The sequence below is a fragment of the Neophocaena asiaeorientalis genome, unplaced genomic scaffold (assembly GCF_003031525.2).
Source record: "Neophocaena asiaeorientalis asiaeorientalis breed wild unplaced genomic scaffold, Neophocaena_asiaeorientalis_V1.1 scaffold124, whole genome shotgun sequence".
In the NCBI taxonomy this organism is placed as follows: Eukaryota; Metazoa; Chordata; class Mammalia; order Artiodactyla; family Phocoenidae; genus Neophocaena; species Neophocaena asiaeorientalis.
This window is the reverse complement of record NW_020174135.1, coordinates 4,387,743-4,402,255: the sequence shown is the minus strand read 5'-3', so window position 1 is coordinate 4,402,255 and position 14,513 is coordinate 4,387,743. Positions and strand designations below refer to the sequence as shown.

Genomic DNA, 14,513 nt, shown 5'->3' with positions numbered 1-14,513 from the left:
AGGCTGAGCAGAGAATATTCCAGGAGGCAGAGCAGGGGTGACGGTGATGACGGAGACAGAGCCAGCAGCTGAGGAACTGCACAAGTCCTAGTGATCAGGGTCTGGGAGGACGGAGGGCCAGGACACGGTTAAGCGGCCAGCCAGGGGGCAATTCTTAACTCAGATATAAAACGTGGTCCCCTCGCCTCTCCAGCCTTGGAATTCCACTCTGAAACAAAAGACGCAATGAGTTTTACCTTTGCTGGTGGAGAGGTTGCGAAATGTGCCACACAGGCAGAAAACTCCCCCGCTGTGCATATCAACATGGAGTTGGTAGCCACTCAGTCCACACTCCGGGCTGTCATCCGAAAGGGGGGTATGAGGAGGCAGCTCGTAGGGGCTAAAAAGTAAAACAAAATGTACCTGTCAACACCAGAGTTAAAATGCTTGAATTGGAAATACTCTTTAAAAAATTAACACCCCTTCAAAGCACCAGCTCTCATCAACCCTCTACAGATTCCCAATCACGTTCAGTATCACAGACACAGGAGCATGGCCCCCCGTTCCTTCTACCAACTTCCATATAAACGGGCAGAAGCGTGTGTTCCCTGCGCATCTCCAGACCACCATGACAGAACATGGTTCTGAAATCCACCCGGGGCAGCAGCTCCACTCTGCTCCACAGTGGTCTCGGCATCCAGGGGGCTGAATGCGCAGCAGGAAAATGCACCCAACAACAGACCTACAGCTCAGGGACCCCCCGGAAGAAGACCCAAAGCCACAATGAACGAGCTTTCATTCAGTAAGAAACGCGTTACTACATAACGTAACAAACTCAGAAGCACTGGGGAGCATTTCACGTTAAAAAAAAAAAAAGGCATACGGGAGTCTCAGCCCCAGGGGAAGGGTGAGAGGAGCAGTGAGCCGGAAAGCATGTCCCCCACCTGATGGCCCGAAGTCCATTAACAGACACGCTGTCCCAACCAAGCAAAAACACATCTGCAGGTCAGGCCAAGTGGGCCACAGGTCTGCCTGCCTTTCAAGACATGAAAATGCAAACTACTGCAGAGAACCTGCAGCACCTCAGTGCACTAGCATCTGGCAGTAATGAAGCTTCCCTGCCCTATAAATCATACTCCACAAGGTGCATCACCCTGAACCCAAACAAATAAAGCAAACAGCTACTGACGGATAATCCAATGTTTTTAGCAACAGCTACATAATTTTGTCTGTTGGCTTCTGTCTACTGATTAAAGACAGAATGTCTTTGTAGCTATTCTCAGGATATTAAGATGGTATCAACTCCGGATCCTTTATGCTGACTGTACAAAACTTAATACACCACATACGAATACATACATAGCAGCCGAGCCTAACGTGCTCCTCTCCACAAGGTGATGGAAATGAAGATTTGCCATAACAAAAGCCAGTTCTTCCTCCCTCTGAAAAAGAATACATTTTTCAACTGAAATATTTTAATTTTTCATAAGGTCATTGTGAAGATCGCAGCACATTCATCTTACAGATAGATGTGGTTTCTTACAGTCTAAGATTCCTGCAGTGCCAATGCATTATCACTGTTTAATAAGACTTATCTGTCACATTGATGGCAGGACCACAATGCACCCAAATACACAGAGCACGCGGGACCGAAAGGATTAACACCCTAGTATTTACGAAACATCAAAGTGCTGTCTGACATATCATGCCTGTGGAAATATATTTTGTCAGTTCCAGGTTGCTTCAAAGTCTTCTCAAAGATAAAGAGAAGGCTGGTAAGAACTTCACAAGGTTAGCCCCACACACACTCAGCAGCCGTGGCAGGACCTGTCTGACGTGGCAAACCCAGCGGGAGGGATTAGACTCCAAGTCCACTCATCAGCCGGTCGGGCAGCAGGAGACAGGACAGGACGGCACAGGAGCCGACCCCCGTTTCTCCCCGGGCACAGCTGCCCTGCCAGGGGAAGGTGACCCAGACGGCAGCCTGAAGCTGCCCTTCTCCAGTGGCCGATGGGACGATCGGGTCAACCAGAGTCCTGACTTCCGCTCGGCCAACCCGGATGGACCAACTCAAGAGCCCAGAGCGAGCCAAGTGCTGCCTGGCCCCCAGTCACCTTGTACAGAGGGACTGAGGGAGAAAGACGACCCGACGGCAAGAGCGGGACGAGGGAAGAAAGGGTCCGGAGGCTGGCGTGGGGACCTGGGTTCTGCCTGGCCGTCGTGTACAGATGTGAGTACTATCCCCAGAGTCAACTTGGGAGCTGCCATCCTTACATGGCTCCAGGCGAGATGCACCTGAGGGCCCCCGGTTAAACGCACAGGAGACGCTCTGGCAGAGGAAGGGGGTGAAAGGAGCAGAAGGATGGAATGTGGACCGGCTGGAGGAGGAAGGGGAAAGTCCCAGGATGTTAAAGGGGTAACGTGAACCAAAGCGCCCAGGCGGGAAGGGCTCGTGTGTCACAGGTGAGGGTAGAAAGGCAGACCCGCCACGAAGGCGCAAGGGCCAGGCAGCGGGGAACATGAGGTCCGTAGGAGGGTGCAGTCGCTGAACATCTAAAGGACTTAACCCTTGACCCCATGCACGACGGAGCAAACGTGGCAGGTACAGGCTGGGCTTACCTTCCAGAGCCCCACCACGAGGCCCGGGTGCAGGCAGAAGATCCGGATCAGCCTATCACAGCCAAGCATGGTGGACTCGGTTAAGTGACTCAGGTTGTACTTTGCAATTAAAGAATGCCACCGAGGTCTTTGAACATCATGCCAAAGAAAGGAGAGAGAAAAATGAGCTCTGGCTTCCCCCGTGTTGTCGATTCTCTTTGGCACATCTAAAAAGACTATTAAGAACATGCCAATCATGCACACGTTGCTAATAAGGAGAAACAACTTGTATAAATAAAAGGCAAAATGGATAAGTCCAAATTTCTTACCGTCTATCTTATTCTCCCCACCCCCGCTCTTACTGTCAACTCTACGGCCCCGTCAGCAGTGAGCTGAAGAATCACACAGGTGAGGGAGAGGAAGAACTGTCTTCTATCCTCTTCCCCTCAAAACCCAGCACAACGCTACAATCAGCAATAGATTCTCAATGTGTGGGATGCACAAGCAAAGATGAAATCCCTTAAATGACAAAAAAGTAGGGGGTCTAGTAGGCTGCCCGAAAGCAGGTTAACCTTTTAAAGTTATTATCAAGAATAGCTCAGAGACAGTGAAAACTGTAACATCGGAAAATAAATTTAAACCAAAATCATGAGTGTTTTCATGAAGGAGATACAGCATGAACTGGATATTAGAATTAGTGTCTAAGAGTAAGTAACTCAAATGTGTAAGAAAACACAACTCAGCTCTACTGTTCATCATGACACATAAAATCAACAGAATGAAGCATTCTATTTGCTCTATCATGGTAGGCGGAGATGTCTGTCATTCCCAGAGGCAATTCAGGAAACCCTGAGGGAGAGGCAATCTCAGTGGTCAATTAACACAGCTCAGCACCAGAGGAAAGTCTCCAAGGAGCTGGCGCCAAGGGTGCGCCTCCAGCACCTAAGACACACAGCAGCAGGTGACAGGTATTCAACTGTTCATTAAGCAGAAGTTCAAAGCCAAGGCATTCCGCCGTGCACTGTCTCAAAGCAGAGGGGGCTGTAAGCGTGGAAACCAGATGCCTGGCTGCCAGACCATCCTGGCCCCTCACTCGGAGAGCTTCTCGCGCTGAGAACTACACTGGTCAGGGAGAGGCGTTCGGTGAGCGTGCGCGTGAGGGAGAACCTAAAAACATGCTCAGCACGGGAGAGCAGACTCGGGGGAAGCTGAACGCCAGGCTGGGAACCGGAGCTGAAACCTTAGCCCCAGCCCTACAGACTGCCTCAGCGAGACCTTCACCTGTGTCCAGGGAGACGGCCCCACCTTCGACGGAGGGAAATGAAATGAGAGAACCTCCCCAGAGCGCAGGCCGCAGCCACTGCTGTGACATCATCAGTGTGGCCACGAGGCGCCGGGGCTGGGAGAACACCCCTCAATGTGCCCGAAGCCCGCACCCTCAGACGCAAGGCTCCAGACCAGCTGGACGGACTCCACAGAGAACATGCTGGTCTCCCTTTGCCTTGGCCTCACAGGTTCGTCCTGGTGCAGAAACTAAAGCTGATATCTACCCCACGTTTCTCAGAAGTTCGGGACGCAGGGCATCACCTGCAGAATGGAAAACGCTGGCCACAGTGACAGCGTAAAGTGTCCGACCGGGAAGGCACATATGACAGGGACACACAAACTGCAAATTACATAGATAAGGCTTTCACTGTTTTAAAAAAAAAAAAAGTCTCACAGAGGAAACAAGAAAGACCTAAATCAGAATCAGTGAGTCTCTCCTCTGCTGTCACACAGACGCGCACAAGGACTTGTTTCCGCACGATGAAAGCATCTGCTCACAAACTTGCGATAAAAGTGCCAATCAAAAGAGATTCCTGAAGAACACTTTCAGGGTTTGTTCACCACTCTTTATCAAGTGCGGTCTGAAGTCCATTGAGTTTTAATGTATATAAATTAAATAAAATGAATTTTCCCAATGAATTTTGGCATTTCTGTCACTGTGCAGTATCTAGTATTCCTGACCTAGATGACAATTTCAGGAACACAGTATCTTTAACTGAGCTTTACAATTCAACACTATCCCTTTATGAACTTTCATGATCATTTAATTGATGTCAACAGTTCTGTCCTAATCCCTGTAAACAAGATCTCATGATACCAGATAACATAGTGTTCAAACTAGTACAGAGGTTGCAGACCCCTTCTCCAAATATAATTTCACGGTGCGTAAAACCTAAAGACCGCATTAGAAAAACTCTGGGGTCCGTCATGATACCATAGAGAATTTCAGAGATTTACGCAAATAAAGGTATCATTCAAATGTGTCTGTACGCAGGGGAACCAGGAAAGAAGGTGGTTCTTCTGTGGAGATGCAGACCCTAAAGCGAGATCTCAACACCTTCCATGGCAAGGGCTGGGAGAAAAGCCCGCGGCGGGGCTGCAGCTCACAAGGCGGTCAGAACAACGCCCGCAGATGCCCTGCAAGGTCACAGGGGCCTGAAAGAGGGAAGGAGGCGACCGGGGGCAGGAAACCAACACTGGAGAAGGAGAAGGCAGCGACCTTCACGTTTCCATACATTTTATGTCAGGAGGTCAGGGTGCTATGTGTGCCACAGTCCAGCTTTTGGAAGAAAAGGACTAGTGGTGAGAAAAGTGAGCATGAGAGAGTTCTTGGGAAAAGCAAAAGCCTGATAATGAGTATGAACCCAGGGCAAAGCCATCTCGTGACAGAATAATAACAAGTGCTCAGTGCGCATCAGCAATACGACACACACGCATCTGATGAGGAAACGTTTCGCTCTTCTTCACAGCAGCCACGCGTGCTGAACCCTACATCACAACTGTCATCACCCCATTTTACAGACGATAAAAGAGAGGCACAGAAAAGTCACCTGCACAAGACTGCAAATCTAGCCAAGTTCAACACAGATGTACATAAAAAAAAATTAACGACTTTATGATCTAGTGTTTAAACTATGATTACTGTACCCCTTACTAAAGAAGGAAAATATAATAGTTTTACATATCTTTGTGTTAACACGGTTAAAACTAAGAACTTCCAAAGGCCGGCCATCTGTCATCCGGGAAATTATTATGAGAATATCATTCCCTAAGTTATAGATAACCAAGGTATGAGGAGCCTAAGCTCAGGCTGTCATCAGTGTGAGAAACCCCTGCTTTTCCTATATGATGGTGATCCAGAATGAAAGGAAGGCTGTAAGATGCGATCAAGTTAAAATACACCACTGGTATTTTTTAATGACAAAAGGAAGGCCAACTGGCACTTACATATACGATGTCCTCACCCAGAGGTTCTGCTGATTCGTACTTACCCGTTTTTCATGGGGGTTTGAGACCGGTTCAGAAACACTGGCGTCACCCCACACAAATCTAAGGTCGACAGCGTGACAAGACGTGGCCAGTCTTTGCCATACCACATGGCCGTGACTGATGAATCATTGAAGGAAAGATCAACGTGCTCCAGGATGTGTTCTTTTCCACTATTTTCTTTCAATATAATTACCCAACCTAAACCAGATATTCTGAAGAAAGAAAAGCAAACAAAATTGTCTGCCTAGCAGCAAAAAAAAACACAAAAAACAAAAGAACTGCAGTCTATCACATGTCAACTCTAAAGCACCTGGTACCCTAAAAGCCAAAGCCAAAGTTCCTAGAACACGCTCGACATAAATTTTCAAGTCTCAACAGTTCTCTCTTAGGACTTATCTCCTCACCTAACAAACACTCACGGAACAGCTGCTCTGTTCCAGGAATTGGTGATACATAGATAAAGAACACAAAGGGCTCTGCCCATAGAGGGATGCCTTGAATGAATCTCCTGCTTTACTACAGCTGACGACCAGGCTGCTTCTGCTTTTCATAAAACCTCTGAACCAAATATATGAATAGGAAAATACTATGTATTTTATAGATACACAAAAGCACAAAATATCCAACAGTCCCTCACAATACAAACCACACATCGGTCCCATGTACACAATACTTGGAGCTTACACCACCCTTCTTCTTTAAGGTGATGGTGCATCTCAGTGTTTAACGGCCCTCTCATGACCACCACACGCCCACCCCAAGAAGCCACGCCTGCCTACCTGAGGGCCTCTTTGGTCTTAACTGGGAGGCCTGTGTAAGGGTGGAGAGGTTTGAGAACCCGAGCTAGAGCTGCTTTTACAGACGCTATTTGTTTTGTAATATATTCTTTCTTCCAATATCCGGCTTCTTTATCCCCAACTGACAGTGAGTTCATAGACACGGCTGTCTTCTCTACTGAATTAACTTTCCAATTAGAGCGTTTAGGTGAAAAGGCAGTTGAGTAGATTCTGATCCAAATAAAGCTGGGGGAAGAGAGGAAATATGTTACCTGTCTAAGAGACACTGTAACGCACTTGTAACTGGAATATATTAAATGAGAGACATGCGATCGTTTTTAAATAGTCTATTTCCATGAACAAGTCAAGCTGAACACTTACAGTGTTCCTATATTAAACGGAACTGTAGTGTGAGGTAAGCGTCTTAGATTCACCAACCCTAGAAACACATGCTAACAGGAAAAGCTTGTTTCCCGGGGCTGAGTTACAGCGAGTGATCTCACACTATTTGGTACCATCCCTAATAAGAACTGCTGTCTTACACCAATAATTGAAGAGAAGATCAATTATAGAAAAAAGCAGGAAGTGTATACAACATGATTCCCTATCTTAAATGCATAAATGTTTTTGAAAAGAGCAGAAAGGAGTTTTAGATAGATAGATAGATAGATAGACACAGATATATACACACACAGAGACATGTCAACAGTAACTGACATGTTTGTAATTGTATGTTCTTTTTCCTTTCTATATTTTAATTTTTCAACAATGAACATGGACTGCTTGCACAAAGAGGAAAGAAATAAAGATGATTAATGACAACCAACAGTGACAGTTCACGTTTTTGAGCACCAGGTGTTGAGCGCTGTTTCAGCGCTTCGTATGCATTAACTCACTTCATCCCCCCGGCAAACCCATGAAGCTGCAACTACTACTGTCCCCACTGAACCGATGATGTGACTGAGGCCCAGATGCAAAGTGCCCTGGGCCAGATCTGTACGTAAGTGACAGAACTGCCACTGAATCCATGCAGCCTCAACCCCCGAATGTCACTGCCGCTTCAACAGCGCAAAGAAATGGGTTCAAACAACTATATCCACATTCAGAGAGCCAATCAGCCACAACGCTGGAATTCGACTCCACACCCTTGGTTGGTTACAGTAACCATCCTAACACTCCTGTGATGAACCATTTTCACACACATTATCTCACTTAATTCACAGTCAGGGGAGCCTCAAGAGAATGAAAACGTCTTACAGAATTAAAATATTACATATGTTGTTCCCCTTGATTATTTATAAAACACAAAGTTCAAGTTTAGGATGCTTTTGAACGTCCCCAAACCCAAACATTCATTTCTTGACCACAAACTGCTCCACCTTGTTAAAAAGCTAAAGCAGACCTAAGGACAAGAGCATATCTGTCTAATCTGACGATCAGTCACGCACAGAAAAACTTCCATCAGGTTGTTCAGGACATAGGGCCAATTTAACGTTTTGATAAACAGTGTTTCCCAGAGGGCTGGAAAATAACCCCCCACGTGATGATCCAGATCCACCCCGATTGTAGGCCTCCCTGTTACCCCACGCAGAGACTGGTGCTCAGGCCAAGGGCTGCCCTACGCAGGGTAGGGAGGCAGCACCACCGAAATGGCAGGGCGCCAGGGAGACCCCACCCTTGCAGCGGGTCTCCGGAAAGTCAGCAGTGTAATCAGCTACAGCAGGGCTCCTGTCCTCTCCTCAGACAATGCTTAGAAAGTACCACTAACTTTCCAGAAACATTCATCGTTTACCTATCCAGTTGTTAATACATCCTTTTATGATGTCTGGCTATGAAAGCACACTCTTAAAAATACAATTCAGGGACTTCCCTGGTGGTGCAGTGGTTAAGAATCTGCTTGCCAATGCAGGGGACACGGGTTTGAGCCCTGGTCTGGGAATCCCACAGGCCACAGAGCAACTAAACCCATGTGCCACAACTACTGAGCCTGCGCTCTAGAGCCTGTGCTCCGCAACAGGAGAAGCCACCACAATAAGAAGCCCACGCACAGCAACGAAGAGTAGCCCCGGCTCTCCACAGCTAGAGGAAGCCCACGCGCAGCAATGAAGACTGAACACAGCCAAAAATAAATAAATTTTTAAGAAAATACAATTCAACTGACACAATTAAGATTATCCTCCAAAAAAGGAAACAAACCTTATGAAGGCTAACTTCCTAAGAAGTTCAGCTTTTTAGAGGACAGCTACTTCCAAGAAAGTGGGATGGGCAAGTATGCAAAGACTCTCACTAGAGCTGAGCCCACAAATGCACTGAGAGGTCTGGTGCCTGCCCCGTGTGGGTCTTGGATAGAGGCGATAGAGACTAAGAAACTTATAATTTATTAGTTTATCTAAATAGTCTGAGTTCTATCCTTGAATAAGGTAAGAACCTGCAAAAAAGCTACAGTTTTCAACATTTAGTTGACCCCTTCCTTGAAAAATGCCTCACTGCACTTTGCTTTAGCGAATATCTTCATCTCTTACTAAGGGTCTTTAAGAAAGAGACACACAAAACTTGCCCTACATTCATTCTAGAACTATTTCAGGAATTGACACTGCGTGTATACTGACACAGACGTGTATTCTCTAATACAGGAAATATCTTTTTAAATTAAGAGATAAGAAAACCGCCCTGCCCAACCAGAGAATAATACGTGTCCCCTTCTTGTTATGAGAACTTGGCTGTTCATTAGTACAACCTGGAGAAATTTTAAACACAGATTCTAGAACACAGAGTTAAAATCTGCAGAAATGTACATACCGGGGATCCAAATATTTTTTTGAACTCTCCCAGCTCTTCTAAGGCAGCCACTCCACGGACCGGCATCTGAGAACCACTGTACAGATGTTTCCTGCTCACTGCGTTCCAACATTCAACACTATCACAGCCCTCCATCTGTTACTCTCCGTTTCCTCACCCTATTAAACCACCAGTGAAATCTGCATTCCCCCTTATCTTGCTCTTTTCCCTGGTTGACACAGGGGTTCCATGTGGGATCAGTGTCTGTCTGATCTTTTGATGTTCAAGGACAGAGGGACCTCAAAGCCAAGACACCACAAACCTCACCAGAAGTTTGCAGGATTCCACTGTCTCGCTCCCAAGATAAACTTCTGAGCTGCAGACAAAGATCATAGCGACAAAACAAAAGAAGGGGTTTCATCCCTCTTTTCATAGATCTCCGCTAGCCCAGGGACGCTCCACTGGCCTCCTGCTTCCAGGGCAAAGGCTCCCTGAGCACATGTTCTCTCCTATCCTACCCGCTTTACGCTTCCCCACCAAGCAAGTTCCATGGCTGGCCAGTTTCGGTTCTCCCCACACAAACCTAAGGAAGCCCCTTCCTTGTCTCTCTTTAGGGTCTGCTCTGCAAGGCCCAGGCTGGGGTTAGGCAGGGGCAGGCTCCACACTGCTGCTGCAGACTGTGTGGGTAAGTCTGCCTGCCTCGGGGACAGCAAGCCCTCCCGGACAGCAGACCAAAAGCCACTTTCTCCAACAGTTACACCAGCAACAAGCTTCACCTTTTGCAGTTCACGCAAAGAGATGCAGAGAAATGCAAGCCTTTGAAAATATCACACATTAGACATATTTCTACTCGTGTATAAAACTACTCTCGAAATTCTTTTAAATTCTAAAATATGGTTAAAAAGCTCCTACTAGTTTTCACGACTTCCATCAAAACACTGTCAAACACGACAGAGAGATTTGGTTTTTCTCCTTACTTGTCGTTGGCCAGGTGATAAAAGCGCCTGTTCACACATCCGGCGCACAGCAGGGCCACCGCATCCAAATAGGACAAGATCTTCAGCAGGATTTCTGAAGGCAAACTGAGAGAGGGAGGAATCAGAGAAGCATCCAGAAAACAACTGGCTGTGCATCTCCAAATGGAAGGCAACAAACAGACGCTTCCTGTACAAGAGGCACACTGCACCCTCACCTTCAATCGTTTCTCGATTGATACGCTCTGCTTGTTACAATTCTCATGACTTAAACCAACGCAGAGACCCAAGGGTACAAACAGTTAATTTCCTTGGTATTTTTAATCAGGTTTTCACACTGAAAATGGAAAGGAAAGACAGAGGACGCACTCGTGGCTACAGGCAGACCTCAGATATTACTGCAGGTGGGTTTGGCTCTAGACCCACCACAGTAAAGCGAGTCACAGGAATTTTTTGATTTCCTGGTGCGTATAAGAGTTACGCTCACACCATACTATAGTCTACTAAGTGTGCATAGCATTATGCCTAAGAAAACAAGGTACACACTTTATTAAAAAAATACTCCATTGCTAAAAAATGCTAACCATCAGCTGAGTTTTCAGTGAATCGCAGCAGTACCATCAAAGATCACTGATCACAGATTGCCGTAATATAGTGATGATAAAAAAAGTTGGAAATATTGTGAGAATTACCAAAATGTGACACAGAGACAAGAGGTGAGCACATGCTGTCAGAAACTGGTGCTGACAGACATGCCGACACAGGGTGGCCACAAACCAGCTGGTAAAAAACGCAGTATCTGCAGAGCACGATCAAGTGAAGCGCAGCGAAACGAGGTCTGCCCGTATTAATAAGAAAAACACAACCGCCCCCGCTTCCCAAACATACGAGCGGAACAGGATACGTCAACTTGTTCTCCCCCAGCCCGGCGACACCCCTGCACCCTCCTCCCACAAGACCTCACCCCGTGATGCTTCCTCTGGGGCTTCAGGGAGACGCCAGGCCCCGGAAGGTTCCCTGAAGTGTCCTTTTCATTTCCTTCATCTGCCTAAATAAATAGGATGTTGAGATGCATCCTTAATCTCCCATCTATTTCTATGATCTTAGAATTTTACAAAACACTGTAAGAATCTGAAACGCCTAGAAAGCATGACTGGTGTTAGAAGCCAGGAATGGGCACTTTTGAACCTCAGGCGAAAGGAAAAATGAAAACGCAGCTACAGGAGATTGTACTCGGTGGTGGGGGGACGGGAGAGAGAAAGGGACAGAGGAAGGTGAGGGGCAGGACGGTCAAAGAAAACCTCCCCGAGAAAATGTAACCTGTGCACGCTTGTTCTCAGGCTGCGGGAATTCACGGTCCACACGGAGCAACCTCTGCGAACCCCACTCACGCTGTCCTTGCTCCCTGTTCCCACAGAGAAAGCCCAAGCCCTGCAGAGCCGCGTGCGGACCCACGCTCAGGTGCCCAGGCCCGTGTGTGTCCAGGGACCCAGCCCTTCCAGCCCTGCCTCCCCTCCGGCCGCTGCTCTTCCCCAACATCCACATCAGCCTCCGAGAACCCTGCCCCAAAAGTGCACCGAGACAGTGCTCTCCTCGTCCCCCATCTCCTCTCGCTGCCAAGCTTCTGTCCACACCTGCTGCCTCCACCACCCTGCCTCCCACTTCCTTTCGGCTTTCTACATTCGGTGTGAAACATACAAACACTACATGCGAAATAAAGGCAGCCCATTGCCCGCCACTGGCCTGGAACAGCTGCAGAGGCGGCCCCGCGCCCAGCACCACTGAACAAGCCACCCCTGTTCTAGCAGCCAGCCCCTCTCCCGGGTCACACGCCACCCCCCTCCCTTTCTGGGACCTCGCTGGTCTTTCCTGCTCCCCGGTGGTTCAAAACGTCCCGGGCCCTCTGAGCTCAGCCCTGAGGCCCCTCCACTGCCACCTCCACACTCTCCCTGGCGCCACCGGCATCCTCGCTGCCTGTGTCCAGTGCCCAGCTGTCACTCTGCCTCCCACCCCCAGCACTCTCCAACCCCACAGGCAGTACCTCCACAGACACACCGCTCAAGCCAACAGTCTGGGATTCCCGTCTCAGGTCTGTTTCCCCAAACACCCACGTCTGGTTCATAAACGAGTCATGTCACTTATGCCCCAAATGTACCTCAACTTGGCCAGTGTCTCTCCATCTCCCCTCCTCCTAGACAAGGGAGACAGGTAAACAAGTAAACAAGGTAATGTGAGAAATCAAATGGCATCACACCTCCATGCTTAAAATCCCACATCATGGACTTCCCTGGTGGTGCGGTGGTTAAGAAGCCACCTGCCAGTGCAGGGGACACGGGATCGAGACCTGGTCCGGGAAGATGCCAGATCCCACATGCCGTGGAGCAACAAAGCCCATGAGCCATGACTACTGAGCCTGTGCTCCAGAGCCCTCAAGACACAACTACTGAGCCCGAGCACCACAACTACTTGAGCCCACGTGCCTAGAGCCCGTGCTCTGCAACAAGAGAAGCCACCACAATGAGAAGCCCGTGCACCTCAACAAAGAGTAGCCCCTGCTCGCCACAACTAGAGAAAGCCCGCGCACAGCAACGAAGACCCAACGCAGCCAAAAATAAAATAAATAAATTTATTTTAAAAATCCCACACCGTGAATAAGGTCCAGACTCCTCCCCATGGACTCTGGGCCCCTTCCCCTTGCCCACCGCCCCTGCTCCTGCAGCAGGTCCAGGCCCCCTCTCTGCCCACCTGGCTTCCCCTCTAGATGCTCTTCTCCAAGCCCTTTCATCTCAGTTTTCAGTTCTCAGCTTAAATGTCAGCTCCTCAGCAAAGTCTTTCCTGACCATCCTAGCCCACTAATCTGGATTATGGAGTCCATTTGTTTTCTTGATAGCACGTACCCCAATTTATAATCCATTCCTCATTTTAATCTGTGTTCCCCCCACAAGACCATAAGCCTCATGAGAACACATGTGAGCAGCTCGCCACCTGCATTCTCCTCCAAGCATAGCATCTGGTACAGAGAAGGTCCTCGGATATTGATGAGAGGGACCAGCTGGATGCGTACCTGTCCTACTTCTCCTATCAGGTTATCAAATGACAGATTCTATTCCCAGAATATACAAAGTTTAAATCAATGTCCTTAATTAAATCTTTCTTTTTTGTCCTTTTCTTTCTTTTCAAAATCATAGTGAAAGTATGTACACTGTTACCTGAGCTAGTTATGACATGGTATTAAAAGCCCAAAACTTGAAGTCAGGCAATTTACATTGGAAATGCGTAGACCAGGTGCACCCCCCGCCTTGCGCTGTAAGACGCTACAGCAGCGCCAAGCTTCCAGGACTCCACACAACACTGAGCGTATATACAGCTGGTGCTCCAGAAACATCAGTACAGTACGAATCCACAAGCATTTCAGCATCAATCTCAAATAATAAATTTTTTAAAAAGTTTCTACAGATCTTGCTGCTGAGGGTCACAGTACAGAACCTGCCGTGGCAAAAGAGGCTCCCAAAATCCTGAAAGCTAATCAAGTCGGAGATCTTGTAAGCTTTCAGAAGAACACACTTTAATCTTCTTTCTCCTTTTTCAAGGGTCTTCATCAAATGGGAAGTGAATAATTCTGAAGAACCTTTTTTAAAAAGGAAAACTAAGTTTACTTGTCACTTTTAGAAGTTTAGCTTCATGAAACTAGTCTAATAATGACAGGCTGATGACTCATAACCATCCTCTCCGTGTTGTGCATTCTTCCGACACAGTTCTATTCTTACAGAGCTCAAAAGAGCAACCCGAGGGGCTTCCCTGGTGGCGCAGCGGTTGAGAGTCTGCCTGCCAATGCAGGGGACCCGGGTTCGAACCCTGGTCCGGGAAGATCCCACATGCTGTGGAGCAACTAGCCCCGTGAGCCACAATTACTGAGCCTGCGCGTCTGGAGCCTGTGCTCCACAACAAGAGAGGCCGCAATAGTGAGAGGCCCGCGCACCACGATGAAGAGTGGCCCCCACTTGCTGCAACTAGAGAAAGCCCTGGCACAGAAACGAAGACCCAACACAGCCATAAATAAAATAAAAAGAGCAACCCGATATATGCAGCCCCC

The 14,513-nt window shown here is 47.8% G+C and overlaps 1 protein-coding gene across 2 annotated transcripts in view; it reads right to left on the bottom strand.

Moving 5' to 3' along the window:
* Positions 1 to 14,513, bottom strand: part of FBXO15 (F-box protein 15) — a 40,567-nt gene that overhangs the window by 18,351 nt on the left and 7,703 nt on the right. Inside the window, exons 3-8 of one of the 2 annotated variants that reach the window (XM_024754893.1) lie at positions 10,424 to 10,528; positions 6,672 to 6,914; positions 5,895 to 6,104; positions 2,599 to 2,725; positions 1,339 to 1,421; positions 237 to 379 (exon numbers count right to left, since the gene is read on the bottom strand). In XM_024754893.1, coding sequence (XP_024610661.1) covers positions 237 to 379; positions 1,339 to 1,421; positions 2,599 to 2,725; positions 5,895 to 6,104; positions 6,672 to 6,914; positions 10,424 to 10,528 — 911 coding nt within the window. The remainder of the gene's footprint in view (positions 1 to 236; positions 380 to 1,338; positions 1,422 to 2,598; positions 2,726 to 5,894; positions 6,105 to 6,671; positions 6,915 to 10,423; positions 10,529 to 14,513) is intronic. The other variant, XM_024754894.1, reaches the window with a different exon arrangement.